Source organism: Callospermophilus lateralis, chromosome 10 (assembly GCF_048772815.1).
Source record: "Callospermophilus lateralis isolate mCalLat2 chromosome 10, mCalLat2.hap1, whole genome shotgun sequence".
Taxonomy (NCBI): Eukaryota; Metazoa; Chordata; class Mammalia; order Rodentia; family Sciuridae; genus Callospermophilus; species Callospermophilus lateralis.
In genome coordinates this window covers 77,985,886-78,008,592 of record NC_135314.1, presented here as the reverse complement: position 1 = coordinate 78,008,592, position 22,707 = coordinate 77,985,886, and the positions used below count along the sequence as shown (strand labels likewise).

The 22,707-nt window shown below is 34.3% G+C and overlaps 1 protein-coding gene across 4 annotated transcripts in view; it reads right to left on the bottom strand.

Annotated features, from left to right (window-relative positions):
• Positions 1 to 22,707, bottom strand: part of Dcbld2 (discoidin, CUB and LCCL domain containing 2) — an 85,248-nt gene that overhangs the window by 52,120 nt on the left and 10,421 nt on the right. For 3 of the 4 annotated variants that reach the window (XM_076867476.2, XM_076867477.2, XM_076867478.2), the window contains exon 2: positions 13,766 to 13,993. The exons of the other annotated variant lie outside the window; for it this stretch is intronic. In XM_076867476.2, the coding sequence (XP_076723591.1) occupies positions 13,766 to 13,993 (228 nt within the window). The remainder of the gene's footprint in view (positions 1 to 13,765; positions 13,994 to 22,707) is intronic. 4 annotated transcript variants of the gene reach the window in all.

Genomic DNA, 22,707 nt, shown 5'->3' with positions numbered 1-22,707 from the left:
CTGACCACCTCAGTTGAGGCCCTTTATTTTCATTCAGATTTTTCCCCTTTCCATCAAGCCCATGTGTGTGTGCCTCTGCATTCTTGTGCCAATTGGTTCCTGGACACACACTAATTCCCCACCCCTCCTTCACTTTTTTTTCCCACCCATTTGTCATTCTACTTTTTTGACTTTAGAGGATCAGGGATTTTGTTATTTCTTTTGGTTTGACTGTTTTGCTATTTTTGTTTCTCTTAATATTCTTTCTTCTACCTCCAATAGCCAAATTTGCTTGTTCTTTCTTTTTGTTACTTATTTCTTTCAGTTGTTCCACTTGCTACCTCTTCTGCTTTACCTCTTCACTTTATAAATATTTTATACTTTCTTTTGCCTTCCTAACCAATTTTTTTTCCTCTTAATGAACTGTAGTTTTACTCTTTTATAAAACTATTTAGTTTATATAATTCCTGGCCTTCACCATTCATGTTGTTGTGGTTATTACTGTGGAGGCTGTAGTTTGCATCTGAAGTATACTTTAATGCTAGATCTAGTTTACAGTTATTTATTGTAGTTGCTGTTGTTAATACTGAAACCTCTGTTCTTCATTTTGTGGTAATTAGTGCTATACACATCGTAGTAGGAACTGGACATTTTTTGGGGGGGGGCGTATTTTCACCATTATTTTATTTATTTATTTTTTAAATGCACGACAACAGTGGTATGCATTACAATCCTTATTACACATATAGAGCACAATTTTTCGTGTCTCTGTATATGAAGTATGTTCATTTATTTTAATGCTGTAAGTTAACACTGTTGTTGCTGTTGCTCGTTTCCCCTTTTTCTGTGAGAGGCTGGGCAGTGACTGGAACACTGCAAGTTTACAAGATACAAATTTTGTAACTAAAGTACACCTACAAGTTAGTCCAGTACAGTGCACCTTGCTCCACACAACCCAGCTTAAGTTGCAATACTTTTAACATGCAGACTAAGGAAGACAAAAACTCCAAACCAATCAGTAGGCCCCAAATAGAAACAACCGAAAAAGGACATCTGGTCCCACTACAGCTATTACTTCTACAGTAAAATCAGAGAAAGATTCCAAAATAATGGCTCAGGGAACCTACAGTGTTATAGTAGCTCTCCAGAGCTGAATTAAGTAGTTCTTCCACAGAAGGGCCCTGGTGGTGAAAACTCAACAGTTGGATTACATTGAGCCTGCATGTTAAAGCTAAGAGATAGCAACAACATACAACTTATTACAAAAGATAAACACACACTAAAAGACATTCTCACAATAGAGGAAAATGAATACATTTCAACAGATGTCCAAGTCTAAGACCTCTGAAAACGTGAGGAAATGGGCAAAACAGTCTCCCCCTAAAATTACAATCACCCAAAAAAGGAACTCACAGACATGGAAGGGAATGAAATTTCTGAGAAAAAAAATTAAAACTAATTGGTTATTAAAGTTATTAATGAGCTAAAAGATGAATTAAGGTGGATGAATTAAGAGAACAAATATGGAAGATGAAAGATCATTTTGAAAAAGAGAGATACTGAAGAAAAACCAATCAGAACTCCTGGAAATAAATTACACAATAAATCAAATAAACAAGTCACTTGAAAGTATCACCAACAGATTAGATTATGTAGAAAATAGAATGTCAGGCCTCAAAGACAGGTGTTTGAACACTCAGTAGACAGTAAACAAAAGCCCAAGATCAGAATATAAGAACACTCAGGGACAACATGAAGAGAACAAAATTAAGAACCACTGGGATAGAAGAGGGCATAGAAATATAGGCAATGCATTAAAAATCTTTTCAGTGAAATAGAAAATTTTCCAAATCTTAGGAACAAGACGATGTCCACACATAAAAAACAATCTCTCCAGGACACATCATAATTGAAATGCCTAGTACAGAGAATAAAAATAGAATATTAAAAGCCACAAGAGAAGAAGGTCTCATTTCAAGGTAAACTAATAAGGCTTATTTCTGACTTCTCAACTCAAACTCTAAAAGTCAGGAGGGCTAGGAATGAAATAATGCAAGTGCTAAGGTGGAAAAAATGCTGGCTAAGATTGCTATACCCAGCAAAACTCCGAGAATCAAAGGTAAAATAAAATCTTTCAATGATAAGGATAAACTAAAGGTATTCATGAATATAAAGCCAAAACTATGGAAGAGAAATACTACACAAAGAAGAGCTCAAAAGCAACCTCCAGAGCTCTCAAATGGACAAAGCTTTCCAGAAGAGCAATTAATAAAAATTTAAGAATGAATTAACTCTATGAAATAAGCTAAAATGGCTGGAAATAAAAGCATCTCTCCATAATATCTCTGAATGTAAATGGTCTCAATTCTCCAATTAAAAGACAGACTGGCAGAAAGATTAAAAAACAGACCCAATCATATATTGTTTGCAAGAGATTCATAAAGTTGAAAATAAAAGATGGAAAAAAGGTATCCCACGCAAATGGAGTTTCAAAACAAAAAGCAGTAGCTATTCTCATATATTGCAAAGCAGATTTCAAAAAACAAACAACCCAAAAAAAGAATCAGAAGAGACATAGATGATCATTACTTACTGGTAAAGGGAATGAATAATCCAATAAGAAGATATAAAAATGGCAAACATCTATGCCCCAAATATCAGCACACCTAATTACATAAAACAAACACTTCTTGACAATAAAGTCCCAGACAGACTCTAATACAATAATACTGAGTGATTTCAACTGCCTCTTACCAATAGACAGGTCATTCACACATAAAATCAAGAAAGACTCATTTGACCTAAATGATACTATACTTCAAATGAACTAACAGCCATCTATAGAACATTTCATCCAACAACAGATGAATTCAATTTCTTCTTAGCAGCTCACGAGAGCTTTTCCAAATAGGCCATTTTGGGTAACAAAACAAGTAATAGCAAAAAAAAAAAAAAAAAAAAGGATATTATCCCATTCATCTTATCAGATCATAACGGTATGAAATTAGAAATCAACTAAAAGAAAAAATTATAGAAACCACATAAATACAGAGGAAAGGTTATAGTATTAAGTGCTCTACATTTAAAAAAAATGGAAAAATGTCAAATAAAATATCCAATCCTACAATTCACACTCTGCTTGACCTGAATGGGACTGTAGAGCTGCTGCTCCTCCCTCTGACCCTGACTCCACCTGAGGCCAGCCAGCCCAAAGCTGACCTTGAAACTGAGGGCTGATCTTTAACTGTAAGGCTGCTTCCTCCTTTAAACATCCCCTCTACCCCCCATCCCTTTGTCTTTTTTCACCAAAGGGTCTCAGCCTCTTACCAAAGATTCCAGCTGGGTTAGAGGCCAAGCACCTTTGGGTACAACATTTAAGGGAATGTGAGCACAATGCGAAGTGTCTTTAAAAGCATGTTGTGATGTAAACATTTTGCAATTATTATTATTATTATTTTTTCTTTTGGTTACAGTAACCATTTGTAAAACACTCTAAATTATTTCCATAGCTCTGAAGCAGCAATCTAATTCTCTTCTCATTTTTGGAAGGTAACTTTCCAGCATAATCCATATTTTCCTCTCCAGAGAGGATAAAAAAGGGAATGTGCCTGCCTTACTGAGAGTCAAACAGAGCTCAGAGAAAACCTCACTATTCTGTGCAAAGTACCAGGCAAACCAAAATCCTGATTCCAAGAGGAATCATGTATTTTCTTTTCTTTTATTGTTGTTTGTTTAGCTTTAAGGTATCTTTAGACAACTTTATTCTTCTTTTATATTTTTCATTAGAAATTATCAAATTAAGATGATGAGACCTCTGAGACTTTTTGTTTTTGTGGTGCTGGGTATCGAACCCAGGGCCTCATGCATGTTTGGGTAAGTCCTCTACCACTGAGCACATCCTTAGCCTTGAGACCAAATTTTTATCCCATCTCTACCCCCTTCCCAAGTGTCCACAGAATAAATCATGAGCCTCTTAATCTTGAGGTGACCATGTAATTGCTCTCTTGCCTCCTTGAAAAAGAAATAAAATTATGTTTTTGCCACTGATTTAGCCATATGAAATTCAACTCATCATCTTTTTCTGGATCTGAAGCTGCTGTATCTAAAAGTGCCATCTCTTTGTGCTTTGTACCAGTCAGTGCTGGAGAATCTTGAATGGCTTATGTACAAAAGTTTAAAGTTTTATATTATTTTAAAACTTTGCTTCTTATTGGCTTAAAATGTATTCTCCTTCATTATGGTCTCTTTAGGCCAGCTGGGAGAAAGAGAAACCAATAGTGTAACTGTACTGATACTGAATATTGACAACTGTCTGTTTGAAATAAAGAACCAGCCCCTCCAAAAAAACAAAACCAAAAATTCTTATGCTACAATTCACGATCCTAGAAAAACAAGAAGAAACTAATTTCAAATTCAGTGGAAGGCATGAATTAATTAAAATCAAAGTCAAAATTAATGAAATTGAGAATAAAAATCACAAAAGATCAATGCAACAAAGAGTAAAAGATAAACAGATTGATACTCTTATCAAAACTAACCAAAAGAAAGAATACTCAAATTAATGAAATTAGAGGTGAAAAAGGAGATATCATCACAGAAACTTCTAATATCCAGAGGATCTTTAGGGACTATTTTGAAAATTTATATTTCAATAAGTTGAAATATCTAGATGATATTGACGAATTTCTAGGTATACATAACCTACCCAAATTGAACCAAAAGGATACAGAAAACCTTAACAGACCAAAGTCAAGCAATGAAATTAAAACAACAATTAAAAGCTTTCCAGAAAATAAAAGCTCAGCACCAGATATTCTCAGTTGAATTCTAACTGATCTTTAAAGAACTAAAGCCAATCTTCCTTAAACAGAAAGGAAGGTAACATTTCAAAACTCATTCTATGAAGCCATTATCACTCTTATACCAAAACCAGATAAAGACACATCAAGGAAAGAAAACTACAGACCAGTATTCCTCATGAACTTAGATTTAAAAAAAAAAAAATCCTTTATATAATATTAGCAAACTACATTAAACAAACCCCAAACTAACATCATAATTAACGGAGAAAAAGTATTTCCTCCAAAATCAGGAACGGGACAAGGATGTCCATTCTCACCACTCCCATACAATACAGTTTCTGAAACTTTAGCCAGAGTAATCAGGCAAGAGGAGGAAACTAAGGGATATAAATAGGAAAAGAAAAAGTCAAACTATCTCTTTATGCTGATTACATGATTCTATAAATAGAGGACCCAGAAAACTCCACCAGAAGACTTCTAGATAAACAAATTCAGCAAAGAAGCATGACACAAGACCAACACACAAAATTCAATAGCTTTCTTATCTTCAATACTGATCTGTTGAGAAAGAAATCAAGAAAACTACTCTATTCACAATAGTCTCACAAAATAAAAAACACTTAGGAGTGAATTTTACTAAGGAGGTGAAAGATTTCTATAGTGGAAATTATAAAACACAGACTAAATTGAAGAAGACCTCAGAAGATGGAAAGACTACCATATTCTTGAAGAATCAATATCCACAAAATGGACATATCATGAAAAGCAATCTGCAGATTCAGTGCAATCCTCATCAAAATATCAATGACATTCCTCACAGAACTAGAAAAAATAGTCTTAAAATTTGTATGGAAGAAAAGGCCTGGAAGAGGCAAAGCAATCCTGAAGGAGAAGAGCAATGTTAGGGTCATCACAATACCTGATTTCAAAACACACCACAAGGCCAGTCTAACAAAATAGCATAAAAACAATGGAATAGTTGACTCCAAAATAAATCCATGCATCTACAGGCATCTGATTCTTGATGAAGGTTCCAAAAACATATATTGAAGGAAAGACAGCCTTTTAAGGAATGGTGCTGGGCAAATAGCATAAAAACAATGGAATAGTTGACTCCAAAATAAATCCATGTATCTACAGGCATCTGATTCTTGATGAAGGTTCAAAAAACATATATTGAAGGAAAGACAGCCTTTTAAGGAATGGTGCTGGGCAAAAATAGCTATTCATATATAGAAGATTGAAACTAGACCCTCTATCTCTCACATCGTATAAAAATCAACTCAAAATGGACCAAGACCTTAGTAAATGACCTACTAAAAGAAAGCACAGGAGAAAAAATTTCCTGAATAGGACTCTAACAGCTCAGGAAACAAAAGTAAGACTTAACACAAACGGGATTATATCAAACTGAAAGCATGTGCAAGTAAAGAAAGCTATCAACATATCGAAAAGAATATCTACAATATGAGAGAAAATCTTTGCCTGCTATTCATCTGACAGAGAATACCAAGAATATATAAAGAACTCCAAAGTTAACAGCAGCTGCAACAATAGCAACAACAAAACTAATCCAATTAACAAAGCAGACACATGACCTGAACAGATACTTCTCAAAATAAGTATAAGTGATCCAGTGCAGTGGCACACACCTGTAATCCCAGTAATTTATGAGACTGACACAGGAGGATTTCAAGTTCAAGTCTAGTTTCAGCAACTAAGCAAGACTCTGTCTCAAAAAAAGATTTGGGGATATAGCTCAGTGATAAGAGTGCCCTGCGTTCAAACCCCAGTATTTCAAAAATGAAATTAAAACTTAAAAGAACGTACAATTGGCCAATAAATATATGAAAAATGCTCAATATTTCAACCTATCAGGAAAATGAACATCAAAACAACATTGAGATGCCAACTCACTCCAATCAGAGTAACTATCATAAGTGTTTGTGTGTGTGTGTGTGTGTGTGTACACATATGTACATCAAGAAAGAGAGAGAAATGAGAAATGCTGGTGAAACTGTGGGGAAAAAGGAACTTATACACACATCTGGTGGAGATATACATTAGTACACTATAGAAAATAATACTAAGGTTCCTCAATTTTTTTTAAATCACATGATCCAGCTATCCAACCTGTGGGTATATACCCAAAGGAAATGAAGTCAGCATACAAGAGGGATACCTGTATGCCCATGTTTACTGCAGCACTTTCTACAAGATGGTCTAAGTGTCAGTGAGCACATAACTGAATAAAGAAAATATAGTACATATAAACACAATGGAGCATGATTTGGCCATAAAGAAGAATGAAATCCTATCATTTGCAGGAAAATGAATGGAACTGGAGAACACTGTGTTAAGCAAAACAAACCAAACACAAAAAGACTAGTTGTCAAATGTCTTCTCTGATACATATAGACTTAAAAAAAAAAAAGATTATCTGGAAGTAGAAGGGAAAGTATTAGAGAAGGTGCTCATAAAGCATGGTATATACATGTATGAAACATCACAGTGAAATCCATTCATATGTACAGTTAATAAACATTAACAGTTACCATTTTAAAAACCTGTGAGATTCTGGTATGCAATGTGAATAGATTAACCAGTGAAATAAAAGAAAGTCCAGAAATAAACCCAGATAGAAACTTAGTGTATGATAAAGGCAGTATTTGTAATTGCTAGGTCAAAGATAAAAGTTTAAAAGCACGGTGGTGGGACAAGTGATAAGTTATATGGAAAACATACAATTAAATCTATATTTCATATCAAAGGAAAAAAAAAACCCAAATGTACCAAGGATCTAAACATAAGAAAGTAAGACAATATGGTTGTGTTAAAAAAAAATGGGCAAATTCATCTTTAACTGGGATGTAGGGAGAGGCTTTCTAATTATGAGTTAGAATCCAGATGCAATAGAACGAAATTGATGAATATTATTACATTGTTTAAAGTTTACATGATAAACACCCCCTACAAACACAAAAGGCCCAGAAACAGTCAAAAGATAATAGAAAAACTAGTAGAAATTATTTGCATCACATAACACATATAGACTAATAACCGTTAAAGATAATAATTTCCTAAAACCTGTGATATGCAAAGATTAAAAAGAAACTACTGAAAATAGGCAAAAAACAAGAATATGCACACACACAGACACCTTCAACATATGAAAAAAAGTTCAATTTTCCTCAAGGTAATGAAAATTACAACTACACTGGCATACTATTTCTCACCTATCAATTGGCAAAATTAAAAAAGCGTGACAATACAGTGTTGGGAAGGCTGATGGGAAAATGACATTTTTATGCATTGCTGATGGAAATGCAAAATGGCACAACTGTATAGAGAGGAATATCTAACAAAGCTTCACATACATTTACTTTTAGATCAGCAATTGCATGTCAGGATTCTACTCTGAAATCACCTCCAAAAATCAAACTCTGTAACTGTAAAACATTGGAAGCAACCAATATATTTATAAAAGAGTAACTGGTATGTCCACACTACAGAGCTCTACATCACCACAAAATTATGAGGCTGCTCTCTACAAAGCAATAAGGAGTGGTTTCCAGGATATATTAAGTATGTAAGGAGGTGGGTGTGCAGAGAACAAAAGAGTATTGACAGCATGTTAGTTTTGTAGAAAAAAGGAGAAATGAACAATGTGTCACTTGTACAAAAAAAAAAAAAAAACAGCGAAGAGATGAAACAAAGACATGCTACTTGTCAGCTACAGAAGTAGGTAAAGGTAAGGTAGAAAGAATAGAAGAAATGGAATGACATTTATCTAAGTATAACTTTTATTCAGATTTAACTTTGAAAACCATGTTACTGTTTCATATTCTCAACAAAAGAAAAAGATAAGAATGGAAGGAGAAACCTATAATGGAATATGAATAGAAGCAAATGAACTAAACCATACTTCAAATGAAATACAAAAACCATATTGAAGGTGTAGAAATAGTGGGATAGAATCAGTCCACATAATCTTTGAAAACAGTATTGAGACAATAATGTGTAGACTACAGAAATGTGAATTCTAAGTAGCAAGTTCCTTTCAAGTGGAGCCAAGGGTTAGCAATACTGAACTTTCTGGTTACAGCACTGAACAAGTAAGTAAATATTCTGTAGATAATAGAAGTTAGATATCTCACTGTCAGAGAAATGAGTTACAAATATAAACAGGAAAAGAATAGAATGAATCCTATAATGTTGGATAAGGATTAAAGTAAGGGTTAGGGTTAAAGTTACAGACTATTGTTTTAATAACATAAGTAGACAAATATAGATAATAACGTATGTACATGTATAGATGTATTTACATATATTTACTAAATCCATCTGTTAATAGGACACGACATCTCCACTGATCTAAACCTAGTAACCAAACATGGATTTCTAATATTATTTTACACAGAAAAGAATAGGGTTCCTTAAGGAAATGGATAACTGCAAGACCGGGAAGGGAAAATACAAGATAAATCTAGAATGTCCTGGGCCAAAATGTAAGGAAGTACTTAAAGCATGATCAGTACATCATGAAAGGACATGAGTTAGCTTGCAGAGGCTGCCACTGAAAATCTGGGACAATTTGAGCATTAAAATAAATAATAATAGTAAAGGGTTAGTAGCCATGCATTTGCAAGAGTCCACTGACTCCACATGATATAAACAAATGGGAAAAAGGAAAAGCACTCTTCTTCAGCTAGTGGGTGCAAATTTATGACTATCAGGAATTCACATCATTTCAGAGTTTCATAAGATATGTACTCATTATGAAGAAAAACTTAGGTATAATGTAAAAACCTAGAAGACATCACCTTAGCCAAGAAATCAAAGTTAATAGTACCTGTAATGGGACATATCAACATCATGCACCATGATATGATGCACCAAGAACATAACATCTTTTGCTCCTGCCAAAGTCCATAACCTGCATCTAACATGAGGCAGCATCGGACAGACCAAATTAAGGAACACTTTATGAAACAATTACCCCCCCATTGTTCAAAAAATGTCAACATCATGAAACACAATGGGAAACCCAGGAACTATTGTCTTCTCCTTTAACCATCTCCAGAATAATAAAGACTAAAAGGATGGGATAAACTGAATAAAATATCTGGGATTTTCTTCTGCAATCTAGCACAATATTTGAACAACTGAAGAAATCTAAGTAAGGTTTACAGCTTACTACTACATCAATGCTAATTTCCTTTATTTTAATAACTGTTCTGTGGTCATGTAAAGAGAATGCCATACTTTTAAGGATATAAACACTTTAGCATCCAGAGATAAGGGGACATCACGTCTGAAACTTATTCTCAAACTGTCTAGGGAAAAAAAAAAAAGATATCTATTTATGGGGCAGGGAGAAGAAAACAGGAGAAATAAAATGGTATATTAGGAAAATCTAGGTGAAAGGTATGTGGAAATTCTTTATCTCATTCTTGCAACTTTTCTATTAAGTCAGAAACTATGTCAAAATAAACATTTAAAAGAAAAAGTTAATGTTCACTAAACTATGTTGCTAGTTCAACAGTTTGGGGTGAGGAAACTAGATTGTAAAGATTATAACATTGGTAAGGTTATCTATGGTAGAGATTATGAATTTTACTGACAAACAGACCCCAGCTCAAATCTTATACATTATTCCCATACATTATGTGGGAAAAGGTACAAATTTGGACTAATTATCAATACTATATATGGGAGGAATAAGGCAATAGCTGTCTGTGAACCGATTTGAAAAGACATCTAAATACTGAGGGGAAAGCAAGTTGCAAATAGTTAATATACATTGGCATATACACAGAAAAAGTAAGATTCATAATTTTTAAACTTTCATTTCCACCTTTACAGAGCAACTTAGACATAGGAATTAAAGAACAATCAAAAAGGAAAGATAAAAATGCAAGGCTTAATGAAATTCTCATTCTAATATGATATAGCTAAAAGAACAGAATTCAGATATAGAGAGCCAATCCTAAAAGTATCATTAAACACACCTTGTCTATCTATGTGTCTATATGAAACTAGTATATAGAATCAAAATAAAGTCACGTTATTAAATAAAACAACACATTATCCCTCTCTCAGAGTACACAAAGTAACTGCCCAACTGCCAAGTAAACCAAAAATGCCTAATTATTTGAAATGTGTATGTGTATATAGTTTTTGGCTTTGGTTTTGGTGTTTTGTTTTGTTTTGTACCAGAGATTGAACCCAGCCAGGGACACTTAACCACTGAGCCATATCTCCAGCCTTTTTTTTTTTTTTTTTTTTTTAGTGACAGAGTCTCACTGAGTTTCTTAGGCCTCACTAAGTTGCTGAGGCTGGCTGGCTTTGAACTTTTGATCCTCCTGCCTCAGCTCCTAAGCTGTTGGGATACAGGCGTGAGCCACTGTGCCCCGCCACCTGAAATACATTCTAATAAGTTTGTGATTTTAAAACGTCATTCCTTGAGAAATTCTCCTATTCATTTCTTTTTATGATTATTCCATAATACCATCTCTCAGGAGGAAAAAAAAATCCATAAAACTAACACGCATACATGTAAAATCGAAATGGAAACATAGGGAAACAGAGCTCATTTTGGCCTGCCACTGTTTTGAAGGGACAGTAAGAAGAGTATGAAGGGGAAAAGATTCACTAACATTATCACTAGACCCTCAAAGTTCACAATACATTTGTTTCTATTCTAAAATTCTCTCCAGATGTACCCTAACTAGAAAGTTAAACAACTATTCTAGAATGATCTTTGTCTGTTACCTTCCTACCACTAACCATAGATTGTATTAAAATGGAAGGCCAGAGAGTATATGGTAGGTGTGATGGGGAAAGCTGAGGGGTGTCACAGTCTAAAATCCAACAGGAACCATCATAATTTAACCCACATGATCTTTAGGCAGGTTTGTACATACTCATGAGAAGACAGAAAAAGAAGCACACGCAATGGAAATAAGAAACAGCTGAGATTTATTAAACACCTGTTACAGGCCAGAAACTGCAATGTATCATTTCATTTAACCTCCACAAGATGTGGAAGATACCTGTGAAGTCTGGTCAGGTTCAGTTACCAGAAGGACCTCCTGAAGCTGTGAGCAGAATACATACAGTGTGCAATTTAAAATTGGCACCCCAAATTTTCCCATGTCACTCTGCTACTATTTACTGTCCAAATGTATATCACTTTTAGTTTCCAATTTTTTTTAAATAACCATTGTATCATGGGAATTTTCAAAACTACAAGAGCATAACAAATCCCATGTATCCATTACAGAGTTTCAGCAATGTATTGTTTGTTTATCCTTGTACCTTTTTTCCTGAGATATTTAAAAATAAATCCTACACATTTCAATTGAACTTCAGAATGCTTCCAAAAACTCAGATTTTAAAAATCAATGATAACATAATCACATCTAATATAATCATTTTTTACTATCACCAAATGCCCAATTCCTCTTAAAATTTCTGGTAATCTTCCTTTTCCTTTCTTTTTTTAATAGTGATGGGGATAAACCCAGGGCCCTCATGTATGCTAGGCAAGTGCTCTACCGCTGAGCCACAGCCACAGTCCCTCTGATAATCTTAAAAATGTCTTCTGTGAGTTAGATTGAATCAAGATTCAAACAAAGCTCACACATACTTTTGGAAGGTACATATCAATTTACAGAGTTCCCTCTCTTTCCTCTGCTTTCCATTTTTAAATGCCAATTATATATTGAAGAAACTAGGTCATTTCTTTTACAAAATTTCTCCAATTTTAAATTTAGTCCTTATAGTCAGCATAATGTATTTCTCCATCTCCTTTATTTCCTGTAAAGTGCTAGAGGTTTGCCCAGGTCAGGCCTCATCTTTCTTTATAACCTGTTGAGACCGCCCAGGTGCTGCTCTGTCCTGACTGCATCCTTGGCAGGTACATACTATCCAGTTGTCTTCTAATGTTAAAGTCACAGTATTTCTACATTCTCAGGCAATTTGAGCTCCTGAGAATTCACCCAGCACCACATACAGCTAGAATTATGTAGGTAGTGACCAAGCTACCAGATTAATTAAGAGTTGACTGAAAGGCAACAGAGTTCACCAATCATCAACAAGCAAATGGGGGCAAGAGTTTTTCCGCTAGGGGATAAGAGGCCAAAAAGCAGAGGAGAGGTGAAAAATTGGGGCAGTGATGGAGAAGTCAGATGACAACCACAGTATGGTACTTAACAAGATTCTGGTTTCCTACTATAGTTCTGAAAGATACTTTACATACTGGAACTAGTAAATGTTTCCAGATAAACTCACAGAGAATTCAAAAGTTCTAATTTCATAATGTTAGTTCACCAAGATAGCCTTACAAAATTTTCCCCTTATTGCTTCAGAAAATGGTGAAGATTCTAAATCCTGTCTGCAAAGTAGATTTTCCTGGAAAGCTTTTATAATAACATTGAGTTCAAGAACCACTGCTTTTAAGGAACAATGACAGAAGCTATTTACTAAACATCTTTCAAATATTATTCTAAACACATTTACACATACTAGTTTGTTTCCTATTTTGCAAGTGAGAAAATAGATCAGAAAATCTGCCCAAGGTCACACAGCAAACTAACAGCAGTGTCAAGCTTCAAGAAGCTTCATCTAAAACCCATCCGTGCTCTTATTCACCTAAGCATGAATTATGCTTATATGTTTCAACTGTAAATGAAATGATCAAAGAAAACATAAAAAATGAGACAATTAACCTCTTCCTTCTTAGAAGTAGTACAATAGCATCTTATGCAAAGGTACCAACATAGGCTTATTAGGAAAGTAAATAAACAAGAACCTTCCCTTACCAAAAGAAGATTCAAAGTTTAGATTTTTACACATTTTTAATAATTTTTCACATATCATATTATGCAGCATAATTATTCAATGTTGAATATAAAAACTACTTTAATTTTAAAACTTAAAGAAATAAGATAGTATAAAATACATTTTTAAGAATGTCCTACCTATTTCCGTTCTGCTGACACCAATTCCGTTATAAATCCTCAAGTAATTAAAGTGACAAAAATCAGAATCTTCAATATCAAAATCACCAAATTTGATGCGAATTCTTTCTCCTATCTTTACACGAATCTCCCATTCACAAACAGTGCTATTGGGATAGGTCTGTGGGTAGTTTATGGATGTAAGGGTTCCACTCTCAGGGCCTAATACGGTATGTCCACATCCATCACCTTTAAAAAAAAAAAAAAGAAAGAAAGAAATTGTTCTCACATCTTTCATGCCTTAGTCAGGATTTGTGAAGATTTAAAACTATGTATGACGTTAGATATATTATACTACCAATACTTTAACAGAAGATACAACAGATGACATACTACCTAGCATATCCACTCACAGGAGCCAAGACAGGTCAAATTTGGTCAAAATAATTAATGATTATCAATACAATTTATAAATTCAAAGAATTCTTCAAAAAATCTGAGCAAAATAAAAAGTAAACACAACATAGCAATAGTTAAATATACAAACATAATAATAAATTCAAACTTCAAAAGAATATTAATTTATAGAACTTGTTCAAAGTAAATGTAAAAATCAAAATATTTAATCAGCTTCAATCATAAACATCTCAAGTTGCCAAAATAATTTCTAAAAAAATTAATATATAAAGATTATGCAGATTATTGATTATATTCCAGACTGCAAGCCATCCCTTTCTGAAGGCATTAAAGCAATATTTAATGAAGTTTAATTTATATTATATTGAAATTTGACTGTTTGGTAGCCCCTCCCCCAAAGTCTTTTTTGTTTATCAAATGAAGAGAAGGAAGTTAAAGTTAAATGATTTTTTTTTGGAAACTAGGAAAAGTAATTTTTATACTTTGGTAGAGGCATTATTTGCTCCAGAAATTTCTTTAAAAACTGGATGTAAAAACTTAGGCAACATACCATACGATTTGTAAGGATGAAATATTTGCATTCTCCACTTTATGATAAAGTTTTGTTTTTTTTTTTTAACTCAGAATCCAGAAGTAGGCATTAATTAAATGTTCACTTAGAAGTTTCAGCCACAACTCCAACTGCACTGTTTAACATTAACAATCACATTCAAATGAATTTATAGTAGGATAACGAATGTATCCTTTTAAAATAATAGCATTTTCTTCTTTAAAATTTTAGAATTATTTAAAATCACCTTTTGGAATTACACAAAAAGCTACATTAAAAGTAACACTGGGGCTGGGATATAGCTCAGTGGCAAAGTGTCTGCCTTGCATTAGCAAAGCCTTTAGTTCGAACCCCGTTTAAAAAAAAAAAAGAATAATAAAATAACACTGCTGGGGTCTTAACTATGGACTAAAATGGCTGTACCAAAATTTTCTATTATCTTGATTTATTGTTTTTAAGAACAGTATAGTGCTGACATCATTTACTAGAAAAATGAAAGCTCTTTAAAGCCTCTATATAAGATCTTCACATAGTATCTCTCAAGTAGTGGATACTAAATAAACATTTACTAATTGAAAATGGAAACAACATGTGAAAAAATGAACTAGTCTCAAACTACTTTAATGAAGGAACAAATACACACCTAAATTCTGCACCCCTCCCCACTTTGGTATTAGGGATCAAACCCAGGAGCCCTTTATGATAAAGTTTATTATAACACTGAGTTACATCCAAAGTCCTCCTTACTTATTTTGAGACAGGGTGTTGCTAAATTGCTAAGGCTGGTCCCAAACTTGCAATGCTCATACCTCAGCCACCAGTGATGCTGGGATTACAGGTGTATACTACCACATTCAGCTTCTGCACCTAAATTCTTATGACAATACTTAAAAACTCATATCCTCTGCTTATTAAGAAATTATATTTCCGAATTCATATTTTTATTGCTCCTTAGTGTACTTTTAAAGACTAATACTAGATATCTGTTTTCAAGTATCTCTTACATAAAACCTCAGCTACCTTCTACACTTGTTTTCATTTCACACATAAGAACTAGGCACAGTAACTCAATAATATAAATATATACAAGGGCAGAATGAAATAAATGTGGTTTATTGTGCACCATACCCACCGATCTTTCACAAACGAAAAAGTTAGGATGTTTAGACAATGAAAAAAATAAATCCCCACAAATTTCTCCTAAAACTATCATGAAAACAATATCTCTGCTGAATATCAACTACATTAAAAACGTAAGATAAAAGCCTCCACTGTGAAAATAAATTGAAATACAAAAAATCTTTTGAACAATCATTAACATTTTTCCTTAAAGAGAAAAAACAATGATCCTAACACAGAACTTTCAAGAAGATAAAACTAGTTTAAAATGTTCTTTTTACTACTCAGCAAATAAAAATATGCTTCCTGAAAGTGTTTCAATCTTCAAAAAAATAACCTAACAATAAATAAAATCACTCAAAATAGGTGTTTTCTCTCATAAACAGAAGCTAAGGCAGCTTTTTCAGCAATTGAATGTGTTGATATATCTCAAAGTCAAGAATCACCTCTGAACAGCTGAACTATCGCATTATAATGACAAATCATCTCATTTAATGTATTCCCTAATTTCAATCTATGTTTATTCAAAAATAAGCTTTTGCAAAAAAAAATGTACAAGCAGAGTGTTAGAAGTAATTTTTAGATGGCTTTATGCTCCTGTTTATATTTGATTTTCAAAACACAACATTTCTTGCCCTTTCTATCATAAAACCAATTTCTATAAATGTTAAAATAAATACCAGCTGATGAAACAGAACTTTTGTATGCATGCTGATGAAGAGGACAATTAAAATGGAGCTATCTTTTTGCAGAATCTTGTTTAGGGGAAGAGAGGGCATGAACAGTCCATAAGTAATGTGCCAAGAATGTTCTAAAATATGTGATGGAGTTCAGTGCTTCCTCATCTTGTAAGAATAACAATATGCACCAGAAACCAAAGAAGAGTCTCTAATCCACTACAATGAATAGATATAAATGTTTCATATTTCAAGGAATATTTGATAAGTTTAATCTGACTAGATAAATGGCTTAATTGTCACATACTACTATAGGCTCATTTGTTTAGAATATTCCCATTTGAAAGAGAAGGTTGGGTGTATGCACTAAGCCATTAGCTTCATATGTTTTTGTTATTCCAAAGTAAGAAATACATTTTATGCTATGGCCCTATGTACTTTAGCATACATAGTCCCGACCCACAAAATGATTTCATGACACACAAATGGGTCCCCACCTGCAGTCTAAAAACACTGTCCTCAAACAACTCAAAGGTCATAATGTTTAATTCTCAAATCAAGGAAAGACCCTGTCCTCACTTTCACTTCCAAAGTAGCAATGTGTTCCTAGGTTATTTTTACAGTTCTGAAAACTAAAGTCTGTTATACCAAAATACTTGCAACAGGATAAAACACTTAAAAGTAAAACTAAAACTTGGAAAATATTCTTTATCAACAAATCTTCACCAAAAGCAGTGATTCTCAAAGCAGACACAGGGTAATCCCATAGAGCTGTTCCCTCCCACTTCACAGTATCTGGAGACGTTTTTAGTTGTGACAAATGGAGTAGGAGGGCTGTCATTGCCATATAGTGGAGGCCAGGAATGCTGCTAAAATATCTTACAATGAACAGGACAGTTCCTAGAACAAAGAATGATTAGCCCTAAATGTGAATGAATGGTGCTGAGGCTGAGAAGGGCTAAATTAGAGTCAAGGCTAGAAAACCACACACTGAAGATTTGGCCCAAAGGGTAATCTAGTTCACTAAGGGCACAACCCAAGGAACAATCCTCTCCCCAAAGGTCAGGAGTTCAGCTAAAGAATTTTATGTTCTCACTTCCCCATTTTTAAAATAAGTGGAATGCTTCATTTTTCTTTAAGCTATAGGGAAAAAAAAGTATTTTTAATTAGTCTTCAGATCTCAACTGAGTTTCTCCCCTAGGGTTTTTCATTTGCTTTTATTTATTTATTTATTTTGCAGTGCTGGAGTTCAAACCCAGGACCTCAACCATTCTAAGCAAGTGCTCTACCACTGAGCTGCACCCCCAACCCTATACCTATTAACATTAAAGAAGAAAGGTACCAAAAGGATCAGGAGTAATTTTTCCTAAATTTTTGATTGGCATCACATATAGGGAAGGCTACAATCACCTACTATTATTCATGTTCATGGGGCAGAACTGACAAAAAATCAGACTACAATGGGAAAAAACTTTCAAAGTGGCTATCATGGGTCCATTCCGTATACTCTCACCAACTACTCCAATATCACCAACTATCATCATCACCACCACTGTCAACTTCCCACATCTCCTCCCCTGGATAGTCTCTACCAGGCTGCAATCGACCATAAAGGGCGGAAGCCTGTTAATGTAATTTTTGAATTTAATGTCATTTCAGTGCAAAAAAAAAAAAAAAAAAACACTGGAATTTGATCTTATTGCTCCTTTGCTGGGCTGCAGATTTATCTAGGGGATTACTCATAGAACATGTGTTCACTTCCTCTGAAGAGTGCAAGGTCGGATGTGTTAAGCCAGATACAAATTTGGATAATGTTCCAGGAACTGAATGATTTTTTTTTTAACTACTTATCCCTAAAGAAAACAGAAAGAACATTAAACATATTTAAATGAAAATGTAATAATCCAACTAGGAATGAAAGTTTATTTTAGGCTATTCTAGTTAAACTCGGAATCAAGTGTTTTTTAGATTAGTACGTGCTCCTGATGATTATAAACGATCCTCCATCCACTCTCATTTTTTAGTTATATTATTACTAATGCATATTATCATAATTACTTCTAAAAATGTAATTCCTTAAAAAAACAAATTTGAACACAAGAATTTTGCACAAATATGCCAAATATGAAGAATAATGTAAGTTTTGTATATTATAAACTTTGAAAAGTTTATATTTTTTCAGAGAGCTTTCAAGGATGTTGTTTTATTCACTACTAACTGGTGAGTCTGGATATACTTCCCCTAAATAAGTGTCATTTCTATCATATCTTACAATACGTCTGTGAGATCTTATAAAAATTTCTTTTTAAAGGGGGAGCATTTAGGGAGTGAAAAAGAATCCAAAGAGCAACTCTTAACTCTCACACCCAATTTTCTGGGAGTGGTGGCACATGCCTATAATCCCAGCAGCTCAGAAGACTGAGGCAAGTGGATCAAAATTCAAAGCCAGTCTCAGCAATCTGGGAAGCCCTTAGAAACTCAGCAAGACCACGTCTCAAAACACTTAAAAAATAAAAAGAGTTGGGTATATGGCTCAGTGGTTAAGTGACCCTGGGTTCAATCAAAAGGAACCTCCAAAACACTAATACATTCAATTTCATTTGGCTGCACAAGTTTTTAATGTATTATTTAGCACTGTAAATTTTTAGAAAAGTCTAAATCTTTATCTGTGAGGTTTCTTAAATTGCATCACTACAAATCTCCAACAAATATTTCATAGTAGTGCTTTAACTTCATGTAATCTTTTTGCCCTGGTTATTTTCCTTACTCTGAAGTCAACTGTCTGAAATTAATATAGCTACCCTTTCTCTTTTGTAAATATTATTTATAAGAAAGATATGGATTTTAGAGTCAAAAGAGGTTCAGGGTGGCAATTTTTAGGAAAAGAAATGGCCCACATCTTCATTCTTTATAAAGCCCAAACTTGGGGCTGGGATTATGGCTCAGTGGCAGAGTGCTGGCCTCGCACATGTGAGGCCCTGGGTTCGATCCTCAGCGCCACATAAAAATAAATGAAGTAAAAATATTGTGCCCATGAATAACTAAAAAAAAATATTTAAAAAAATAATAACTCACCAGACACTGTGGCAAACATCTCTAATCCCAGTGGCTCAGGAGGCTGAGAAAAGAGGATGGAGAGTTCAAAGCCAGCCTCAGCAACACTGAGGCACTAAGCAACTCAGTGAGATCCTGTCTCTAAAAAACAAAACAAAACAAAACAAAAAAAACACACACACACAAAATAGGGCTGGGGATGTGGCTCAGTGTCCAACTGCCCCTGAGTTCAATCCCTGATACCCCCCCAAAAAAATAAAAAATAAAATCCAAACTCATCTGCATATGTGATAATTTCTAAAACTGAATTACATGAAAGAATGTGGACTATATAAATTGTCAACCTCCAAGAACATGCTGTATACCTAGAATATAATTGTCAAACAAATTAAAGCCATACAATAAATTTAAATGCCCTATCATTCACTATGAACTTAATAAGGTCATCTATTGCTATTAAATCTCAATATTGCCTTCTATAAAATGGGGATATTAACAATTCAAACCTCATGGGGAAGGAATGAAACAAGATGCTGAATTGAAGCATATTAATGTGCTCAATAAATGTATGTGGTTAGTAGTATCATCATCATAGTACAATAAATAAATACCATTTAAAGTAGAACAGATCGACTTTTGTCAAACACAAGTAAATCCAGTACATCTGGCTACAACTGAGAAAGTTAACAGAACAATGGCTCAATAACAATTTTAAAGCTTCCAACTAGTATTTTATGAATAATATAAATTCTTGAGAAAGTAATCCTCACTAATCACCTCTATTCCAGTTCAGTAACTTACTCTTGGGATCACAATCTGTACGTTTTGTTTGCCTGTTTGGTTTTGTACCGGGATTGAATTCAATCACATCCCAGTCCTATTTTGTGTTTTATTTAGAGATAGGGTTTCACCGAGTTGTTTAGTGCCTTGCTTTTGCTGAGGCTGGCTTTGAACTCTCAATCCTCCTGCCTCAGTCTCCAGAGCCACTGGATTTACAGGTGTGCACCACTGCAACCTGCACAATATGGACTTTTTGCCATTATTAGAAACTACTTCCATCTTTGCAATCTTAAAAACTTTAACAGCCCTCTCTTCTGCTCAGTCATCTAACCACTCAGTTTTCTTATAACCACTGTATATTTTCTTAAGACTTACTTCTCTGTTTCTCTATTAAGCTCATCCTCGCCTCATTTCTCTCCCAACCCAGGCTGTACCTTGTTTCCAATATATTAACTAGCCTCTTTCTAACATTTTTTGTTCCTAGTCACTGTGTACTTCTAGAGCATCTGCCTGGCAAACTCTCCACCTAGATCAAATGTCTCTCTTTACCAAGAGCTGAGCACTACTGAAAAAATAATAATAAGGGCTAGGATTGTGGCTCAGTGGTAGAGTACTTGCCTAGCACTGGGAGGCACTGGGTGTGATGCTCTGCACCACATAAAATAAATAAATAATGGCACTGTGTCCATCTACAACTAAAAATACTTAAAATAATAATACTAATAAGTACAAACCCAGGGAAGGGTGCCATTAGAAAATAATGGGTTCCAGTCTCAGAGGGGCACTCCAAGTCACTTAGTTTTGTCTTCTTTAATAGTTCTCAAAATTAAATTTATATTAGAATCACTGAAGAGCCAATTAAAGGTTTTTCAGGCCCTCATCTCCACTTGCACAGATTCTAATACGTATGTAAGAAAAACCGTCTGAAACTTGAAAACTGTCAACAAAGGTGAGAAGCACACCCTTTAAATGGCATTCAGTGCAAAAGCTACCCACGAACTATCTGGCAAAATAACTGCTCAGCTTGCTATTTATCCTTAATTAAAGGTCCAAGTATTATTTACATGCTAATGTGTAGATTGCCATCAGGTAGAGACATAATTTCTGTGTAGTTGAAAAAATAACTCAAGATTATAATTTAAGGTCTTGTTGGCTTTTAAGCAGTTCTGGACAAATAACCTAGCAATCATATCCTAACACTACCTATAAACACCTACTTTTTCAAATACTTATGGTTCAGCTTAAATCTTTTACTAGTTCTCTCATTAATGAATGAGCTGAATAAAATATGTGACCTTTCATTCTATATTTGCATGACAGTTATGATTTTGCCTTTTTTTGCAAATTTTACTCCATCAGGTAGACCTTCAGTGGGGCCTAAGATCTGTATTTAACAAATTTTAAAACACTAACAATAACTGCAACAATTAAAAACACTAAGAAACTTTGCTCCAATCTGTGTCTTCTGAAATTTATCATATTGTTCACTTTTCCTTTCTTTTATAGAGAAACTTCTGCACTTGTTTATACTAGTCTCACTTTTTTGCCTCCCAATCTAATTCAACACATTGCAATTCAACTTGAAGACTGTGACAAAGTGAATTTTTGTGACTCCTAGAAAGATACTTAGATAAGTCCTGATTTCTGCTACCTCTGAGATGACCTTATATTTGGAAAGGGGTCTTCACAGATGTAAACAAGTTAAAACAATGTCAAGCTGAATTAGGGTAGGCCTGGTATCCTGATAAGAGTAAGAAAATGTGAGCACAGACACTGGGAAACATATGTAACCACAGAAACACAAAGGAATGAGTCTTTGGCATCATCCATAGGCCAAAGGATGCTAAGGACTGCATCCACCAGAAGCAAGGAAGGGGCAAGGTAGTATCTTCTAGACACTTCAGAGATAGCATAGCCCTACTGATACCCTGATGTCAGAATTCTGGCCTCCCTAACTATGAGACAATATCTGTTTTAAGCCATTCTAATGGCAATTAGTTACAGTAGCCCTAGGGAACCAACACAGGGATCTACCTATCCATTGAAAATAGTCACTAAAGCTGTTTTTAAGCTGCCAAAACCAATGGATACCTTTCCACCTTTATCTTCAGTGACATTTCTACAACATCTGACACGGCTGCTACTTCCTTCTCCTCACTGTTCTTCTTTCCTTACTTATTTTTTCTTCCTCGTTCTTAAAACTCTTAATACGTCTTGTAGCTCTCTAACCACCACCTCTTGAATACTTTCCTATAACCTTTCTACTGACTGTTGGTACTGCTGCTGCTCAGAGTTTTCCTCCACTCTGTATTCCATGTGGGCAATTTCATCTGCAACCCCAACTTCAGTTGCCACCAAGTACACAA